This window comes from Dama dama, chromosome X (genome assembly GCF_033118175.1).
Source record: "Dama dama isolate Ldn47 chromosome X, ASM3311817v1, whole genome shotgun sequence".
In the NCBI taxonomy this organism is placed as follows: domain Eukaryota; kingdom Metazoa; phylum Chordata; class Mammalia; order Artiodactyla; family Cervidae; genus Dama; species Dama dama.
In genome coordinates this window covers 54368025-54386751 of record NC_083714.1, presented here as the reverse complement: position 1 = coordinate 54386751, position 18727 = coordinate 54368025, and the positions used below count along the sequence as shown (strand labels likewise).

Genomic DNA, 18727 nt, shown 5'->3' with positions numbered 1-18727 from the left:
GTCGAGGCAGACATGACTATGCATTGGCCTCAACACAGAATCTCTGAGTCCTGAGTTTGTTTATATAATCAATGTCCTTTTAGTTCTCATCTCATGATGCTGCTCAGACTATTATGGAAAATGGGACACAACCTCTGACATCTAGTGGGCCCTCATTAATTGCTGGCTGGCATTACAGAGGGCAGATATGGAAGTGCTCTGGGAATCCTTTGAAGTCCTTTGAAGACGGGGGCCCTGAGACCCAGGGATGGGCAGCATGGCCAGAGGGTCCCAGGGGTGCCCACAGATGCAGGGCCTGCCTCCACCACTCAGCTGCCTCTGGACCCACAGCCTTCATTCCCCCACAGCAGGACGCTGACCACCCCATCCCTGCAGGGCGGGCTCCCCCTCTCTGAGCGAGGGTACTTGCCTACTTCTCTGCCTTTCTTCTTATGAAGTCTGCAGCCGCAACAAAGAAGCTTTCAGGGGCAGCTCTGCCACCAGATTACTGAGGCCTGACTAGCAGGGGTGGGCGGGAAGGGGCTGGGGTGGGCTGCAGGAGGCACACGAGAAGCCCTCCACTCAGCGGCCCCCCTCCTACCCAGGAGTGCTTACTATGGACATGGTCCACGGCAGGTGCTCAGTAAACAGCAGCTGAATGAATGCATGGACCGATGAACGCAAATGACCCAGCACCCAGCAAGCTCTGTTTCGTGTCTTCCTGGCCGTTCAATCAGTTAAGGGCCACAGACAAGCTACCGTGTTTCAGACTGAAATTTGGTCTCTTTTATTTTTGCCCGAAGACTTAAAAAGAAATCCAATATATCGAAAATAGAAATGTCTAAAATGGATCAGTAAGGAATGACTCAGTGTGGGCTTTACATAGGATCCCCTGCTGGGAGTCCGAGCTGGCAATAGCTATGCCCAACAAGATGTTCTTAATGTCCTGGAGTCAACAGAAGCTGAATGCTAGGGAAGTGAGCATAGGACCAGGTTGGGGGAGGATGGGGTTGGGGGGGATGGGAAGGAAAGTAGGGAGGGCAGGGGCTGTGAGTTGCAAGGGCCTGGACTCCCTGGCTCACACTGTAGGTTTCAAGGTCTTTCATTTAACTGTGGGTTGGCTGTTCTCCTTTTGGGACTAAAGGAGCAAGACGTAGGGAAGGTAGGCCACGACCACCAGATGAGAAAGTTAATAGTGGGAACCAATGGCAAGGAAAGGGGCCTCCAGCTCTCTGAAATGAGAGTATGTGCCCCCAACTTTTCAGGCACTCACTGAGCGCTGCCAAGCCACTATTCCCCACTCAGCTCCACTTTGCCAGTGGCTGCAGCTTTGCATTTTCGGATTTTATGGGGAGAGCTTTCAACGGTTGGCCTAAAGCACCCTGGCTGGACGGCCAGATCCCCAGCCAAGCCTAAATAAGCTGAAGGAAGTTGGCTGTGTGGACAGACATGCTCAGCCAGGCTGCACTAGCATCTGCTCTCACCAGGCCTCCAGGAGGCGTGGTGATCTATTGCAAGTTCAGTGTCTCCTCCATCAGGATCCCATGACTGCTTACTCATCTCTATTGTGAGAAATCGGCCTGGCTTTCCCTGCTGCTGGTGCCACACTGACATCATGGCTGGCTCACCTGGGCACCTGGGTGCTGCTGCCACTGAGGTTAGCCTGTCTGGTCTAGGGTGCTTGACTGAAATGGGTGGCCACCCTTCTGATCAAGTGTCACAGAGAGCTTGCTACCCTGGAATGACTTCCCTTCTCAGCGTCATGTTGGGGGCAGCAGATTCCCACCAAACTTCCAGACCCTTCTAAACAGCTTTACCTATGGCCATTTTCCAGTCTTTGTGGACTCCGTACAGCAAGCTGTGGGTGCAGTTCCCAGGCAGCCCCTACTTCCTCCAGGTGGGCCTTGTACTACCTGTGACCCTGCCCTTTCACTGGGAGGGCTTTATATTTTTTAACAATAAGGGAATCAGTAGCCACCTGCAGGACGGCCAGAGACCACATCTCAACCTTCCCTGTTTACACGAAACAGAATGGGTTATGATCTGCTCATCGTCCACAGCTAGCTAGGGGCTAACACTAGCACTAGACCCCAGGAGGCCTGCGGTGTGGAGGGGGGAGGGCAAGTGAAGGATGGTGCCCTGGCGTCTTTTAGAAAGGAATGACTTTATCTCCATCCACCAGGACCAGCAGAGTACCATTTCATAATCGGGCAGACAAAGCCACCAATGTGATCCTCATGACCTGATAAACATTCATTAAAATGCATTTCAAAGCATGTGATGCCTTCCCCGCCCCCTAAATAATGAGAAAACAAAGGCAACCCTTCTGATAGGGGCCAACTTCAGCTCTGAAGTCAACATTATTTCTGGTTCTGTCTGAACAATGACATATGGCAATTCTTCCCTTTCTACACTTTAGTCTGGAATGGCAAAAAAAAAAAAAAAGGCAACAAAATCTTGGAAAAAGGTCTAGGTTGTAAGAGTACAGTCTGGGCTCAGAAAACAGGCATAAATAGAAGAAAGAATATTTCATATATATATATATGTATATATTACTATTTCATATACATATGTGTATAAATAAAACCAACATATATATATATTATATATATATATATATTACTCATTCCAAGGAAGTCTGGCAGGCTGCTATAAACACTTAATTTTGGACACTCTAGCTGGTGGTTTAACAAGAACACCTACAAAAGGCCAGCAAAAATATACACTATCCGTTTTGTCTAAGAATGTAGGAGGGTGTACGTGTCCAAGAGAGACCATTTTTTCCCTCCAGAGGCCCTGAGCAAAAGCATCACGAAGCTGGAGCTCGCCTGTGGCGGTGCAGTCTCCCCTGCCTCCCTCACTAGCGCCCCCTGCGGCTCAGCCGGGCCGGTCTGCTTTTGCTTCTCTCAGGCTCGCTCTCTCACAAGACTACCCATGCACCGTCGACACCTTCCGCCTGCTGTTACATATGCTTCCAGTGAGTTGCCAGGAATCTCACACTGGTCAGCGAGCTTGGATTTCAAGGCTCCTGAGACAAGAGTGTTCCCCAGTAGACTTGGTCAGAACAGATGACATGGTGGGGCCTGGACGAGGCAGCCCCAAAATAGAATAACGAACAATGTGGCAGGACCAGGACAGGGTTTGCAGGAAGAGAGAGGAAGCGAACTAAATCCCCACAAACTAAAACTGACATTTCTGTAGCACAAACAGGACTTTCAGCAGAAAGACTTTCCAGAACTGTAAAGACCTGAGGCTGTGGAGAATCCCGGGGTGAATGGGAATGGCAGGGAATCCTGAATGCTGATTGGCTTCTAGAGGAGTCAGTTTGTCTCAGAAATGAATCTCTGCTAAGAGGTGGTTTGGAGCCAGAATCTCACCCGGGCTTGCCCTGAGCTGGCAGGCTTCATGCTTGGCAGAGGCAGGCTGGGGTGGAGGAGGGAGCCCTGGAGTGGCACCAGCAGACCTGATGGAAGTCCTACCACCTCCATCTGCTGTGTGACTATGGGCAAGTCACTCCTCCTCTCTGAGCCTCGATTTCTTCTGCAGAATGAGTACACAGTTTGCTTGCCCTGGGTGCCTCACAGTATCTTTGAGGAGTACACGTCAGAAGCAGTCACTGTCGCTGATGTCACTCCTCAGGCCTTGGTCCCCAGGCTGCCACAGTGCCCTCCAGTGTGGGCCCTGGCTTGCTCTCTGACAAATGAAGTCACATCATCTAGGATCCAGACATGGGGCTGAGAGTGGGAGGAGATGAGCAGCCTGGCACTGATGATGCTGACCTCAGCCAGGGGTGCTGCCTGCCACTACCCGCCACTCTGGGCTCCAGCACCCTTTCAGCAACCCTCCACCAGCCCAGCCTGAGTGATCTGAACAGCAGCCCCCATAGATGGGGGCTTTCTAGAACTGTGTTCTCCCTCTCTGTAGTGTAGGCATACCAGGTGGAAAAACTGGTAGTTCTAAGACTGGCCTCAAACTCACAGAGGCAAATGGATTTAAGGGGCTCATAATTCATCCTGTACCACCCCCTAAGCAGCCTCCAAATGGTCCATCATTGACCAAGTGTTTGTTGAGTCAGAGCCAGCACTCCTACGCTGTCAGGACTGCTGGGCCCTAATGCCTGACCAACCCCTCCCTTTCACATGAGGGTTCATGAGGTGCAGAGCCAGGCAGAGATGTGCCCATGGACCAGTTCAGTTTCTCTGACTCTCAGGTTGGCCTCTTTCCACTGGAAGAAACCCTGCCCTGGATTCCTCCAAACACCTCCCTAAATAGCATCATCAGGGAGATAAAGATGACTACTTGGGGGAGAAGAGAAAGGTGGAGTCGCTTTTGAGTACCAGGACGGATTTGACAAGGCTGGTCTAGAGATTGAGCAGGTACTGCCTGTGGAGCCAGACTAGAAGCTGAAGGTCAGAGGCAAGGGCTCTGTCCCAGCCCGGATGATTCTGCCTGTGAAGGACTCAGGTTAACAAGTGCATCTGCGTTTCACCTGAATTAGGCTGGTGTGCCCAGAAACATGCAGGGAAGGGGGAAAGGGAAGGCAGAGCTGAGGTTGGAGGCCATCAGGGCCACTGGGCAGACATGCGTTTCTGTATGTGAGGAGGGCAAAAGAGCCCTCAGAGTTCACTTAAGCCCAGTTTTCTCACTTCTCCCTGGGCTCTGTTTCTCAGTACTATGTGGTGCAAACTCTCCTAGATCCTTACCCAACTCTGAGCCTCAGGTTTCCCATCCACAAAGTGAATGGGTCCCAGCTTTAGTAAGTAGATGTTATGACTTTCTACCTGGACTGCTCCTGCAGAGAAAAGATAAATTCTCTTCTCCTCCACCTAAGAGGGCCTTTCCCCCTGGGGTACAGATAGGCCAAGGAAAGTCTGATGGCGCGTAAGTGTCCTTGCCATGAGCAGGACCAGTACAACACTTCCAATTCCAGACCCTCTTCAAGAAAGCACAACTGGCCCTAGCTCATCTGGGGTCACATTATGGTTCTGTCCCAAATATCTCTCCATGCCTTCTCAACAAGGAATGACTGGAACACAGTGTGCGTGTGTGTATGTGGACTAGTCGTGTTGATACTAAGAGTAGCAGGTCTGCATTAGTTGCAATCTCAGTCAAATGACCTGCGCTTACTTACACATTCTATTACAGTCCTACCAGTCACCAGTTACCAGGAAGGCTGCCAGCTCTTGCACCACGTCTGAGGAAACAGTAGTTTAAATGAGGAAACGGAAAACCCATTGGGGATTGAACAGTAACCTCCTGCCCTGCACTCAGGTGCAGACCTCTGGTTCTGTGGGAATGGAAGCTTTTACAGGAAGAGAAGGTTCAAAGAACCTGGCTTTGTAAGGTTTGAAGGCAGATCTTGAAGCTTAAGCAGAAGGGGACTTCACTTCTGTCTCTGCCCCAACAATGGGCTATAAGATGGCGACAGGCTTTAGACCATCTCAGGAAAGAATCTTCCTGCATGGGAAACTCAACAGCTGTGTAGGCGTGGGAAGAATCCAGAGACACCTGACTCATCTGGTGTATTCTGGAGGTCACATGCTTACTAAACAAGCACATTTTAGTGGCCGGGCACCAACTCCTGGCTCTAAAATACACGAACTGCCTGAAGATGTATGCAGTCCAATCAAGAGATCTTCGAGTCAGGCTGTTTCAGCTCTGATGTCATAAAAGCAGAGGCTGGGAGGGAACATGGAATGATGAGCTTTGGGTCAGTGCACAGACCCTCCACGTGCTTTAGGTCCTCTCTTTTTTTCAGATTTATTGAGGTATGCTCAACAATAAAATTCTAATTCTTGAGGTTGTACAATTTGAATTTTTTAAAAGTACACAATGTGATGATTTACTATAAGTATACACTGTGAAATGATTTAGGTCCTCTTTTTCTCAAAATGAGGCAAAATTCATAGAGTATAAAATTAAGCTTTTTTGAGTGTACAAGTCTGTGGCCTCTGGTATGTTCGCAGTGCTCTGCAACCCAGATGGGGAGAGTGAAGCTGCTTACAAATCTGTTATCAGAATCACGTGAGCTTAGAGATGGAATGTGAGCCTAGGGTCTGGCATGGTGCTCATCTCAAATACATAAGTCTCTCTCTTTCCACTCTTGAAAACACACTTTCTTGGTGGTCCTAAAATAGTCTGTAACACAGTTACTCAGCAGCATTTGCCATTCGAGGCAGATCTGCCTTTACTCATTAGCGGCATTCCTGAACAGCTGTGTGCAAGGCTAACTTTTGTCAACCAGATCATCAATGCAACAAGAGTTTGCCATTGGAAGGAAATCCCCAGTAAAGGCTTTTATGAAGTGGAAGATCTCTTATCCAAACTTATCTTTCTTAAAGGTGTAGCACTCAGAGCTATATTAGCCTTTCTCCTAATGCACCTTTACTGACTTTCAGCCACAGACATGTGGTGATGTTCCAGAGTTCCAAGGCGCACAGCAACAAGAGCAGTTTTACATACTGAGAATAATGACAACCTGAAACTATTCTTTTCTTTCACTGTGTGTGGAAAGTGTCTGTTAAGGCACCAGAGAATATGTCAGACAGCCTGAAAAATTTCCCCTGCCTGTGTGTGTGTGTGAATGTGATGGTGTTGGTGATGGAGGTGGTATTGGTGCTGGTAAATGAGGTGGAGGAGGTGGTGTTGGTGTTTGGAGGTGGAGGTGGTGTTGGTGTTTGGTGGAGATGGTGGTGGTGGTGTTGCTGTTTGGTGGAGGAGGTGGTGTTGGTGTTTGGAGGTGGAGGTGGTGTTGGTATTTGGTGGAGATGGTGGTGGTGGTGTTGCTGTTTGGTGGAGGTGGTGGTGGTGGTGTTTGGTGGAGGTGGTGGTGGTGGTGTTTGTTGGTGGAGGTGCTAATGGTGGTGGTGGTGCTGTGATAGGTAGTGGCCAGGGTGCTGATGGTTGAGGCACCACTCCTACAGACTGCTTCCTTCCTGGTCCACCTCACTGTAAGAAGCTGCACTGCCTCGGCCAGGGGAAGACTGCAAGTGTTAACAATTCTGAATGTGTTATTAACAGAAACCTCAAAACTGTCTCCTTGTCATCATTCATAATTACCTTTTTCTCACTTGGAAAACTGAAGCTGAATTATTGGCAAAAACACAAGAGATTTTTGTTTGTTAAAATATTGTAAAGTAGCCTCCAACTAATAAAAATAAATGGAAAAAAATAAAATATTATCTGGATTACAAAAAAAAAATGCTGCCAATAAAGTAATTTTGTCAGATTTAAGTATAGGAAAGGGCAAGGCATTCTTAAGTTCCTTAGCTGTCATGTGGCTTAAAAACATAGGATGGACAGCACTCGGCTACTGTACTCTTAGCTCTTTGAAGCCATATATTCAGAAAGCAGACGTTGGATGTTGGTGTCTGGGGGCTGGCTTCCTGGAGATATTTTATATTGGCCAAGTCCATTGTTCTAAAGTCCAAAGGCTTGACTTAAAGGAGAAAGAAAAAGAGGGAAGACAGTGCTGAGATTTTCTGACAGTGTCATGCAGGCAGCCCTAACACTGGACAACTTTAGTGCCTCAAGCTTATTCCAGAAAAAGAGAGAGGCACGGAGCATCTGTTCACTGCAGAGAGGGAGGCTTCTAACTGTACAGAGCAGGGCTATTTAGGGGACCCAGAAGAGAGACCCTCTCAGAATAAGCACACACTGGGTAAAGGAGTGGGGAAGCAGACAGCGAAGGAGTTGGAATTCAAGTGGGACAGACGGTACACAAAGAGAAAGAACAAGAACAGAGTGTGAGCAGGAGCCTTCAGAGGACCGAAGGGGAGGGATGTGACAGAGTGTTCAGGAGGACGGGTGAAGAATGCTCCGGGCAGGAGGACAGAGGCCCTGGGGGGAAGCTAACAGCATGTTCTGGGGACAGGCAGGTGGCCAGGATGCTTGGTGCATAGCGAGCCAGGGGGACACCTGTGGCTCACAGAAAGCTTTGCCACCCTGGGAAGGGGGTGGATGGGAAGATGTCTGCAGTGGGAAACCACTGTCGGGGGTGGTTGCACCAACGAATGGCCAGCTCTGTCTATTTGGAAAAGGTCTGCCTGGATGGTGATGGGAGAGCTGTGGCCCAGGAGAGGAAGCAGAACTCCTAGAGAGGTGCCAGAATCTGTGACAGTCCCTCAAATGGTACAGAGCAGAGTACCCACTTAAGAGAGGAAACGACAGCCTTGGGAAAAATGATCCAAAGCCCAGTGACTGAGATCAGGGGCTGTAAAAATTTCTGTAAGGCTCGAAGATTAACTATCTTAGACTTTGCAGGCCATGTACTGCCTGTTGAAACTCTAGAGTGGACAACATGTTAATGACTGGGTGTGACTTGTGCCAATAAAAGTTTATTTAGAAAAACAGGCTGCGGGCCGCATTTAGTCCATGGGTGGGAGTTTGCCTAGCTCTGGACCTACCACACAGGCATCTATCCCAAGGCACAGAGGTTATTTCCAAATTGCCTTCCTCACACTGCAGGGGCACACGTAGGCCTACCATTCACAAGACAGCAGCAGGCAACATTTTCAGAGCTGAAAAGTTTCAAGATTTCAACCATCATACAAGCTAGGTGACCATTTCTGAATGGGGTAAGGCATACAGTAGTCTCAAATGCCATGTTTAACCTTCACTAATGACAGCTGTTATTACTGCCCATCTGTTGGCAGGTGCTCTGCGGGTTCCATGAAAGGAAAGTTGGGGCTTCCTTCTCATCTCTGTACCCCCAGACTGCCTAGTCTCATGACAAGGCTCAGCTGGCATCTGCAGATGTGAATTAAGCCACGGAGCAAAAGATTTCCTGCAAATGACCCTGGTCGCTTCTATTCCCAGCACAAGGCCAAGAGGCAAGCACTTTCCAGAAATTGTGATGAACTCACTAACTGGCCCCATGAAGGACACCCCTTTGCCTTTTGTGTGTCCAGGGCCTCTTGTGTTCGACAAAGAGGGTGATTTGGAGACTTTTTGAGGGCTCTTCTAGCCAAAAGGGAAAGCAGCCACTGCTCACTGGGCATTCACTGTATGTCAGGGATGGAGTCAGGTCTCAGCATCATGAGAGCACCTGCCAGCTGACTGCCTAGGGGAGCAATGGACCTGGAGAAGAGCTCTGGGTGGGGAGCAGGAGAGGGACTGTGCCCTACAGCCCCAGAAGGATGCAGACAAAGGCAGGTTGGTGCAGAGGGATCGGGGCTGGAGGGAGGGAGGGGTGGCACCAGCCACATGTGGGTCTTGGGTCTGGGTCCTTGGTGGTCAAACCCATCCTGGGATCCTGCATGACTTTCTAATTTTGTTGCTTTGGGGTTTGGTGATCTGGTGATGGGGGGAGGAGGGAGATGATGAGGAGAAAGGAAAGGCCAAGGGGCAGAAGGCAGGGTTTTGACAAATTACTGTATGTCGACTGCAGACATTAAAATCTGTAGGTCAAGCCTTAGCAGTTCATGCTTCCTGTCCCCAGGTCTAGAACTGGGCACCCCAGGGGCAGCTTATGACACACATCTCCACAATCTGAGCCACGCCGAGTTCTCCAACTAGGGATTTTCAATGAAAGTAAGAGGCTTCATCCTGCACAGGCCAACCCCAGAGTTTGATGTGCCTGGGGCCTGTAAACCAGGGCTGCCCCACGCCAGCCTGTACACACCCCAGCAGGCTCTCCTGTCTCCCTGACCTGGGGTCCAACACTGTCCATCCTGCCCCCACCCCAGGGAGTTCAAGCTCCAGACACCTGTCACCTCAGGCCTGATGTCAAGGAAGTTGGGGCCAGGGGCTGGACAGGAATGCAGCCATGGCAAGTGTGGGCTCCTGGAAGTTCAGAAATAGGCAGTGCCAGTGGGTGCCAGCTGCCAAGTAGACCTGCCCCTTCCAGCAGCCTCCCCTGAGCATGGACCACAGTGGATTTTCAGGTCACCGCTGTGCTGGATGGGGCTACTCAGGCAGGACCTGGATGCAGATCCCAGTGGTGTCCTGCCAGGCCAGCAGTGCGCTGCCCTCATGGAGGGGCCAGGCTGAAGGCAAGGCCTCTGCCTGGCAGGGTGTCTGGAACAGGGTCCAGCCCTCCCTGCAGGAGGAGGGGGTGGGAGGAAAGGAAGGGAACAGCTGCATGCTCCGTGGGGGGAATCCCCAAACAGAAAGGCGCACACACACACACACTGCAGGCTGTGACCCAGAATGTTCAGAGTGGTACCACCTTGAGCTCCAAGGACACTCGTCTCCTATCACCCTTCTAAGTCAAGGCCCATCACTGATCATTTTTTTTCAAAGTGCTAACAGTGTATTAACCTGTGTGGTTTACACTGAGTTCAGACCCATACCTTGTTCACAGTCATCTGATGTGGACAGAGGGCAGAGTCCCATGCAGGATCCCAGTAACTCTCGGGGACAGCCGTCTCCCTGAGGAGCTGATGCCTGGACCCTCCGACCCCCGGGTCCAGAAAGCTCCCCTCTCCTGGGGCCAGAGCTGCACAGGCACCACGCTTGAAGCCTGCGTGAAGCAGGGGACACCAGGCTGCCTCTCCAGATTTCTAAGACAGCTGTTTTGACCACTTAACACAGGATTCGGGTGGCTGTCCCTACCTCTCTGTGGGTTTTTAATTATACTGGCTCTCAGCTCCCAGGCTGGGCAGCTGGTGATGCCAGTCAGAAGGTTACAGAGAGCCACGAGTATGAAGTCAAGATGCCTCTCCACTCTATCTCTGTTTATGAGCCGTCTGCCACTGGAGTGGACTGTCCAGGCAATCTAGGGCTCTGTTCTGTCCACTGCTATAGCCTGAACCCCAAGTTGTACCTGACTGGGGAAGACTGTCTGTCTGAACTCCCAACTGGGAAATGGGAAGCAGGCAAGGAAGAGGAGCTTTGGAGTCAGGGCACCTGGGTTTGAGATCTGAGTTTCCAACCTACTGCCCATATAATACTGGGAAAGACCCTCGGTCCCCTCCCTGGTGAAATGGAGATCTTGGTCCGCGTGTCACAGGAGTAGACAAACTACTGTCTATGAAGGAGCATGCCCTTCTCCTCCCAGCTTCTGAGGACAGATCTGTTCCCAGTGGAGGAAGTCTGAGAAATCTGCCCTTGACTGGGAGCTGCTGTAGCCCAGTGTCTAGCACAGGGCTGGGTGCACAGGAAGGACCCCAGAAAATTGGCAGCATGGGCCCTCTGACCTCAGGAGGAAAAGGACTTACTCACACAAAGTGCCAGGCAGAGCCTGGGGATGAAATGCAGGGTGTCCTCACTGAGTCCCCCCTACTCTTTTTGCAAACAAAAGGGTGTGCTTCTGGGGCTGATGGGCACAAAGTCCCAAACTTAGCATGGCAGCAAGTGAATGGCCCTCCTCCTTTATCTGAAGCAGACAGACAGACAAGGCTCCTCTCTCCCCTTTCCTCAGCTCCATTTGCATTTCAAGGTGACAAGAAGAAGAAGGAGTGAGCAGTTGGTTTAGGTCATACCACGGGTGCAAAGCAGGCTGCACTTGGGACCCAAATGGGGACCCCTGATATAGCTCCCCTTTTCATATTGTTCATGGGGTTCTCAAGGCAAGAATACTGAAGTGGTTTGCCATTCCCTCCTCCAGTGAACCACGTTTTGTCAGAACTCTCCACCATGACCCATCCATCTTGGGTGGCCCTACACGGCATGGCTCGTAGTTTCATTGAGTTAGGCAAGGCTGTGGTTCATGTGATCAGTTTGGTTAGTTTTCTGTGATTGTGGTTTTCATTCTGTCTGCCCTCTGATGGATGAGGACAAGAGGCTTGTGCAAGCTTCTTGATGAGAGGGACTGGCTGTGGGGGAAAGAAGCTATGGTTTTTCCAGTAGTCATGTACAGATGTTAGAGCTGGACAACAAAAAAGGCTGAGCACCGAAGAATTGATGGCTTCAAACTGTGGTGCTGCAGAAGACTCTTGAGAGTCACTTGGACAGCAAGGAGACCAAATGAGTCAATCCTAAAGGAAATCCACTCTGAATGTTCATTGGAAGGACTGATGCTGAAGCTGAAGCTCCAATACTTTGGCCACCTGATGCGAAGAACTGACTCGTTGGAAAAGACCCTGATGCTGGAAAAGATTGAAAGCAAAAGGAGAAGGGGATGACAGAGGATGAGATGGTTGGATGACATCACCAACTCAATGGACATGAGCTTGAGCAAACTCTGGGGGATGGTGAAAGAGGACATGCAGAGGACAGAGGACACACCAGGAGCATGCCATGCCTTACCTTTTCTGACTGTATGTCTAATACCTTAAAGCTTCCATTTCATCTGGAGCTGCCTTATGAAGGGAATAGATGGCTGTTCAGAGCTGGGGAATCTTTACAACTTTGGGTGGGGTGTAGACTGAGACAGAGACAACTGAGTTCCAATTCCACCCGAGCTCCAAAGCACACCCAGCTGGCATGCTAGTATTTGAGAGATTTGTGTGCTATCATCAACCCAATCACCATGCTGGGGGAGGAATGGATGGAGATCTTAACTTCAAAAAGAGGGGCCAAATGTTTTGCCTTCTGTTAAAACTCCATACACTCACTGCCAGGACTGGATGCCTTATTAAGCTTGAGTGGATGCCCAAATGTTCAAAAGGTAAAACTCCAGATCACACAAGAGTCATTAAGCAATCAGGCAGCTGAATGAATGAACAAATGCTGAGAGGGTGCTGTGCTTTCTTATGATAACTACTCCCGCCTGACATGTACTCAGGGTTTTGTGGTTTTCAACATGATTCAGAGCCAAGAGGCAGCATAGGTCATCAGTGAAGAAAGCAGGCTCTGAGCTCTGCTGTGTCTTGGTTCTGTGACTTTGTCAAGTTCCTTAACCTGAATCTCAGTTTCCTGGAGATAGCCTTTTTATCTCAGGGTTATTCTCAGGATTACAGGAGATAAGGCACCCTGAATGCTTAGCAAGTGCCTGGCACCTAGTCAATTCTCAAATAAAAGTGGCTATTATTACTCCTGGTTAATTTGATCTTTGTCCTCAGGGTGGGCAAAGGATGGCCAAAGCCCCATAGCTAGTTAGGAGCAGAAGCAAGATTGGAATCAGGTGTCCAGAGCCCTGGTCTTAAGCCAAGAGCAATCATCACATCGGATGCATGTTTTCCTGCATGGGAACTCACAGTGATTCACATGGAGAACCCAGGGCTGTTTAAAAGAACTCTCCTTTGGGACTGATATAATTTTATGAACAGATCTTGACTTGAAAGTAGTTTTTTTGTTAGTCCGTTTTTTGGAAAAGGACAAGAAAACCAGGTAAGCTGATGTCTGTGTCAGACCTTCTCCACTGAGGATGCTGGCAGGAAGGGACAGGGTGGTGTTAGGGACGTGCTTCCAGAAGCACAGAGTTTCTCAGGATGGGGCTGCGGGGTATCATCCCTGGACACATAGAAAGCATCCGAGGGAAAGCAAGCACAGGAAACAGCCAAGACCCCAGTCCAGGCCACACCTGAGAAGCACCAGCCCTGCTCCCGCCAAGGACAGCCTCTTGCTGCTACCAGTCTGGGTCCTGTACTTGTCTGGACAGCAGGTTTCATGGTAAACTGACTGGCCATTATGCTTTGAATCTGTCTGTCTCTGTCCACAATCAAGGGGTTGCTGAGCTACTCAGCATGTGGGGCGTGTAGGGCAGAGCTCCATGTGGGTACCAGTTACCTTACTGAAGCTGCCGGGGTTGACCAGCCAAGAGAAGTCAGTTGGGCTCAAACCAAGAGTTGCCCCGGCTACTGGTGGCCACATCAGCAGTGCCTGGCTCGGCCAGGCTCCACATTTACCCATCAGGCACAGCCAAGAGAGTGGGTTCCCTGAGTGTCAGATCCTTCAGAGGCCACAGGTATCTTCTAGGAAGATGAACATGGCTTTTATTGCCAAGAGGACTTATCCGAGAGACTTGCTTTTGGAGCCTGAGGCTTATTTTTTTGGATATGCTCAACTGAGGCAGGTCCTTGGTCTTCCAGGACGGCTTGGACTTTTGGAACCAGCTCACTCAGAGCCACAGAACAAGAGGTGTTGCGGAGGAGGGAGAAGGGCTGCTTTTGATCAGGTCCAAGGTGTGATGCTAAAGCAATGCATGTGCATTTTTGGCCAGGCTTACAAAGGACTCTAAAGCCCACCTGCCAAGAGAAGCCAAGCCCAGAAATGGTGTGAGCCAGGGCTGCTTCTTCAGAGTGAGGGCGCAGGTGGCCGCTCAGAGGACATGTTCTAGGAGGAACCCATCCTGCATCCAGATCTACACCAGTCAAAAGCAAACAGGTTACTTAACTAGTCACACTTTACACAGGGGTGGTGGGGCTCATGGGGTAAGAGGAAGAGGATCCTGCACCTTCAACCCCCACCACAATCTTTTCTCCTTGGGATGGAAACAAGTATGGAACAAAGGAGAAATTGCAAGACCCACCGAAACTGAGCATGGTCTCTGGATGTATCACCAAGAGGTTTTCCTTCACAGACTTAACTCTTGACCATAAAAGAGAAGCAAGAGCTAGGAAGGGTAATGGGGATGGAGGGTGGAGACTGACTTGGAAAGATGCCTGATGGGAGGGCTGGCAATTTGGAGGACAGGATATAGGTAAGTAACTGCTCCCTCTCTGCAATCCCATCTGATTGGTATCCTTTTTGAGCTGGAACGCCAGTAAACAAAGTTTTGTAAATGTCTCAACTAGATACCGCCTTCTCAATATATTGTTAGTGGCAGACAACGAGGTCAAAAAAGAGAAAAAAGATTTCAACCATGTCCTCACTCCCTGACAGCTGTGCAAAGATCAGAATTCTCACCTAAATAGAAAACTGACTTATTCAAAGTAGACTGCCCTTGGAATTGGAGAAGCTGGGCCCTCTAGTTATGTGAAATGACATTACCTCAAAGCCCCCAGCTCCCATTTCTCTGAACAGGAAGGAAGCAGACCCAGGGGTCTAGAAAAGCCATTTCCTCTCTGCGCTATTAATTGCCAAGATTAAACAAGCCACTCCTTTGTGGACCTAATGCACTGAGATAATAGTCATTGTGCTTGCAGCACCTCCTAGTAACTAAGCTAACTTGGTAGACTAGTGAGGTTGCAGGCTTTTATTGTCAGTCAACCAACCAATGGCTCCCATGTCCCTTTCTAGAATCCTGGCTCCCCAAACTACTTCTGGAATCCCTAACTCTTGAGTTTTGCACTCATGGATGATGTCTGAGTTCTGAGGGAGGCAAGCAGAAATTTGTCAGGTGAGTTTTTAAAAGGACATCAGGGCCAGAGAGTTGAATGGGAGTATCTTTCAGCACCCTACTCACTGGCTTCCTGTTCTCAGTGGTACTAGGAAGCTAATATAATACATCCAGTGCCTGTCATCCCCAAATTCCTGGCTTCCATTAAGAGAAAGAGTACACTTTTTTCCCTTTTCACCCTTCATCTCTTCTTAGTTGAAGGGGTGTATGCAGAGAGAGCTGGACTGGGAATCTAGACAGAGCCTTGGACTCTCCTGCTCTTCCTGAAACTCACAAGGGGCAGGGTCAGCACATCTCCTGGATCTTTTCTAGGTCACATTTCAGTTTCTTTACATTTGGGGTTGGTACCTTGCCACGAAGTTTGCACAGAGAATTTCAACAACACATCTTACGTTCAAGTTTACAGTTAGAAACATTCACAGCCCCCCTCCCCCCATAGCCCATTATCTGACCGATTCCTGGAGCTTTCTGGGCTCCTGACGATTTCCCACCACGGCGAAATGGGGAAGCATGCTCTTGACTACAAGTCGACTTTTCCAGTCATCCATTGTTTGACCTGCAATTTTATTCTTGACTCTCCCAGGCGCTTCCCAAACGACCTAGACACAGGGCTTAGGGAGACAAAAAGTACACTGTCTTTCAGACACAAAGATGAGACCACTGACCCCGTGAATCACAGACTTGCATTCCGAGGACAGGTTTGGGTGGAGCTGGCTACTTGCATTTTTCTTATCTCTCTTTCCACCCCACCACCCTCATTGAGCCCTTCCCACCTCCAGGGATGAGGGGCACTTCTGGTAGGCAGTTGGCTGGGATGAGATGGCAGTCTCTGGAGAGCTGAGGGATGGGTGGAGGAACAGCCCGATGTGACTAAATGACATTGGGCTTCAAGGCAGGGAAGGCTTTTCAGCGGGACACCATGAGATCTTCCGTTCTCTAATACAGAATTTTTTTTTTTTTAATATGAAAACCAAGGTGGTTGGATCAGGTGATGGCTTAACTGCCCTTTCAGCTCTATTGAAGCCTTCGGTCCACAAAAGGGGCACCTGCCAACTGTGCCCCTGTGAGCACCCAACCAAGTGAGCGGACTAATAGGTCATGACCCGACAATCACTGGAAGGAAGCAATGGCTGTTGGAAGGGGCTCACGAAATTCCGGTGCACTGGTTTACAAAAAGGTAATCGAACCGGCTGTGATCACGATCACGGCTGTCCCAGCTGATGCCCTCTATGACAGACCAGCAGACGTGCAAACCCAGGGATAGATGTGTTTTATTTCTTTTTGTTTCTCAGGATGTAGACATGGAGTTAGAGCTCTGCCAAGAGATTCATGTATGAGGGAAGCTCTCCTTCCCTAGATCTCCTTGGCAGGACAAACACAGGTCTAAAATTTCCATGTCCACATATCTGGCTCTGGGAAAGTGGAGAAGTACTTTCCCCATTCCCCCACTGCGGACAACTGAAACGTCTGGGCCTTACATATAAAACAAGCACCAGAAGACCCTGAAAGGTGGGGAGAAGAAAGCAAACCAGATAAAGACCTTGGGACATAGGGAACAATGCAGTGGCAAGCTCCCTGGGTTTTCTTTTTGCCTCATAGATCCCAGACTGGAACTGAAGAAGCAGACAACCCGAAGTACCAACGAACACAGCCAAAACAGCTCCTGCAAAAGTCTCCTCTCTTTACTCAGAGGGCCAGAAAAGGGGCAGTCTCCCAAGACTGAAAACTTTTATGCAAGAGCCAGTCTTCTTCAGCTAAACACCACAGACAAAAGGGTGGTCCCACCCAGTCCCATCAGCAAAGGCCAGTTGGGGCCTAGACTCCACCCCGCCCCGAACAGAAATGAGTCATCTCCCCTGCTCCTGCCAGGGTGGTGTTAGAGGAGGCCGCACAGAGTCAGGACCTTTGCCCCTCCACAGGGTCATGAATCCACATCCCATCCCTTTTAATGTCAGTGGAGGTCACATGGGGAACACTAATGAAGCACTCTTACCCACCCCACCCAGGGTGGTATTAGCAGAAGCCCAGTGGGGAGCTGGAACAATCATCACTGCCCAGCAGTAACGAGAAGCTCCAACCTCCTTGGTGTCAATGAAGGCTAAGTGGAGAATCTGGATTTCCACAGCTACCTGGCAGAAATGAGACAGCGCACCCCTTTCCCTGCCAGAGCATTGTCAGAGAAAGCCAGCTAAACAGAAGATCTAAATGAGTGCTGAGAATCACACTTCAGGTATGGAAGGGGAATCCAAACATTCTCAGATGAATGAAAACTGAAAGAATTCAGTAACAACAGACTTCTGAGAGAATGGCTAAAGGGAGCTCTCTAAACAGAAAGGAAATGATAAAAGAAGACATTTTGGACATCACTGAGGAAAAAGGAATCATGGAAAGAGACAAAATATGGGTAAATAGAATAGACTTTCCTTTTCCTTAAAGTTTTCTAAATTATATTTGGCAGCTGAAGAAACATAACATTGCATGCTGTGGTTCTAAATGTATGTGGAAGAAATATTTAACACAATTACATTATAAACAGAGGAGAGTGGTAAAGGGGTGGAAAGAGAGGTAAGGTTTCTATACTTCACTCAAACTGGTAAAATGCTGACATCAGTAGACCCTTACAAGTTATGTATATATGATATAGTACCAAGAAACACCAAAAAATGGCATACAGAAAGATACATGCAGAAACACCATACACGAATCAGCAAATGAAATTCTAAAAAATTTTCAAGTCACCCACAGGAATACAGGAAAAAGAAAGTAGGGACAAAAACAGAGAGCAAACAGAAATTAAAAATAAACTGGCAGAATTAAGCACTAACATCAATAAGTACATTAAGTGAAAATGATCTAAATACAGCAATTAAGAAGAGATGTTGACAGAGTCAATCAAAAAAAAAACCACAAACATAACACAACTATATGCTGTCTGCAAGATGCTCACCTCAAATATAATGATATGGGCATGTAGAAAGTAAAAGGATGAAAAAACTTTTAAAAACGAGCAGGGGTGGCTCTAGTAACATCAAATAACTTCAGAACAAAGAAAATGACCAGGCACAGAGACGGGCAAAGGATCAGTCTACCAAGAAGACAAAGTAATTCTAAATGTGTATGCACCAAACAAGACAGCTACATGATATATGGGTCAAAATTAACATTAATTGAAAGAAGAAATAGAAAACTTGACATTCATAATGGAGACTTCAATGTCCTCTCTCAATAACTGATAGAACAATTAGAAAATCAGCAAGATATAAAAGAGCTCAACACCACGGCCATCTAATAAGATCTAATTGATATTTATGGAACATCCCATCAAGAAAACGGTAAAATTTACATTCTTTTCAAGCATCCAAGAAATATATACCAATACAGACACCATTTGGACTATAAAACAACCCACAAAAATTTAAAAGAGTTCTGTGAAAAATACCGTTGGTAGCTTGATAGGGATTGCATTGAATCTATAGATTGCTTTGGGTAGAATAGCCATTTTGACAATATTGATTCTTCCAATCCATGAACACGGTATGTTTCCCCATCTGTTTGTGTCCTCTTTGATTTCTTTCATCAGTGTTT

At 48.6% G+C, this 18727-nt stretch overlaps 1 protein-coding gene across 3 annotated transcripts in view; it reads right to left on the bottom strand.

Moving 5' to 3' along the window:
- The window catches only part of MAMLD1 (mastermind like domain containing 1), a 54740-nt gene extending 39021 nt beyond the window's left edge, over positions 1-15719 (bottom strand). For all 3 annotated transcript variants that reach the window (XM_061136409.1, XM_061136411.1, XM_061136412.1), the window contains exon 1: positions 15595-15719. In XM_061136409.1, coding sequence (XP_060992392.1) covers positions 15595-15690 — 96 coding nt within the window. In that variant the 5' untranslated portion in view covers positions 15691-15719. The remainder of the gene's footprint in view (positions 1-15594) is intronic.
- Between the last annotated feature and the right edge of the window lie 3008 nt (positions 15720-18727).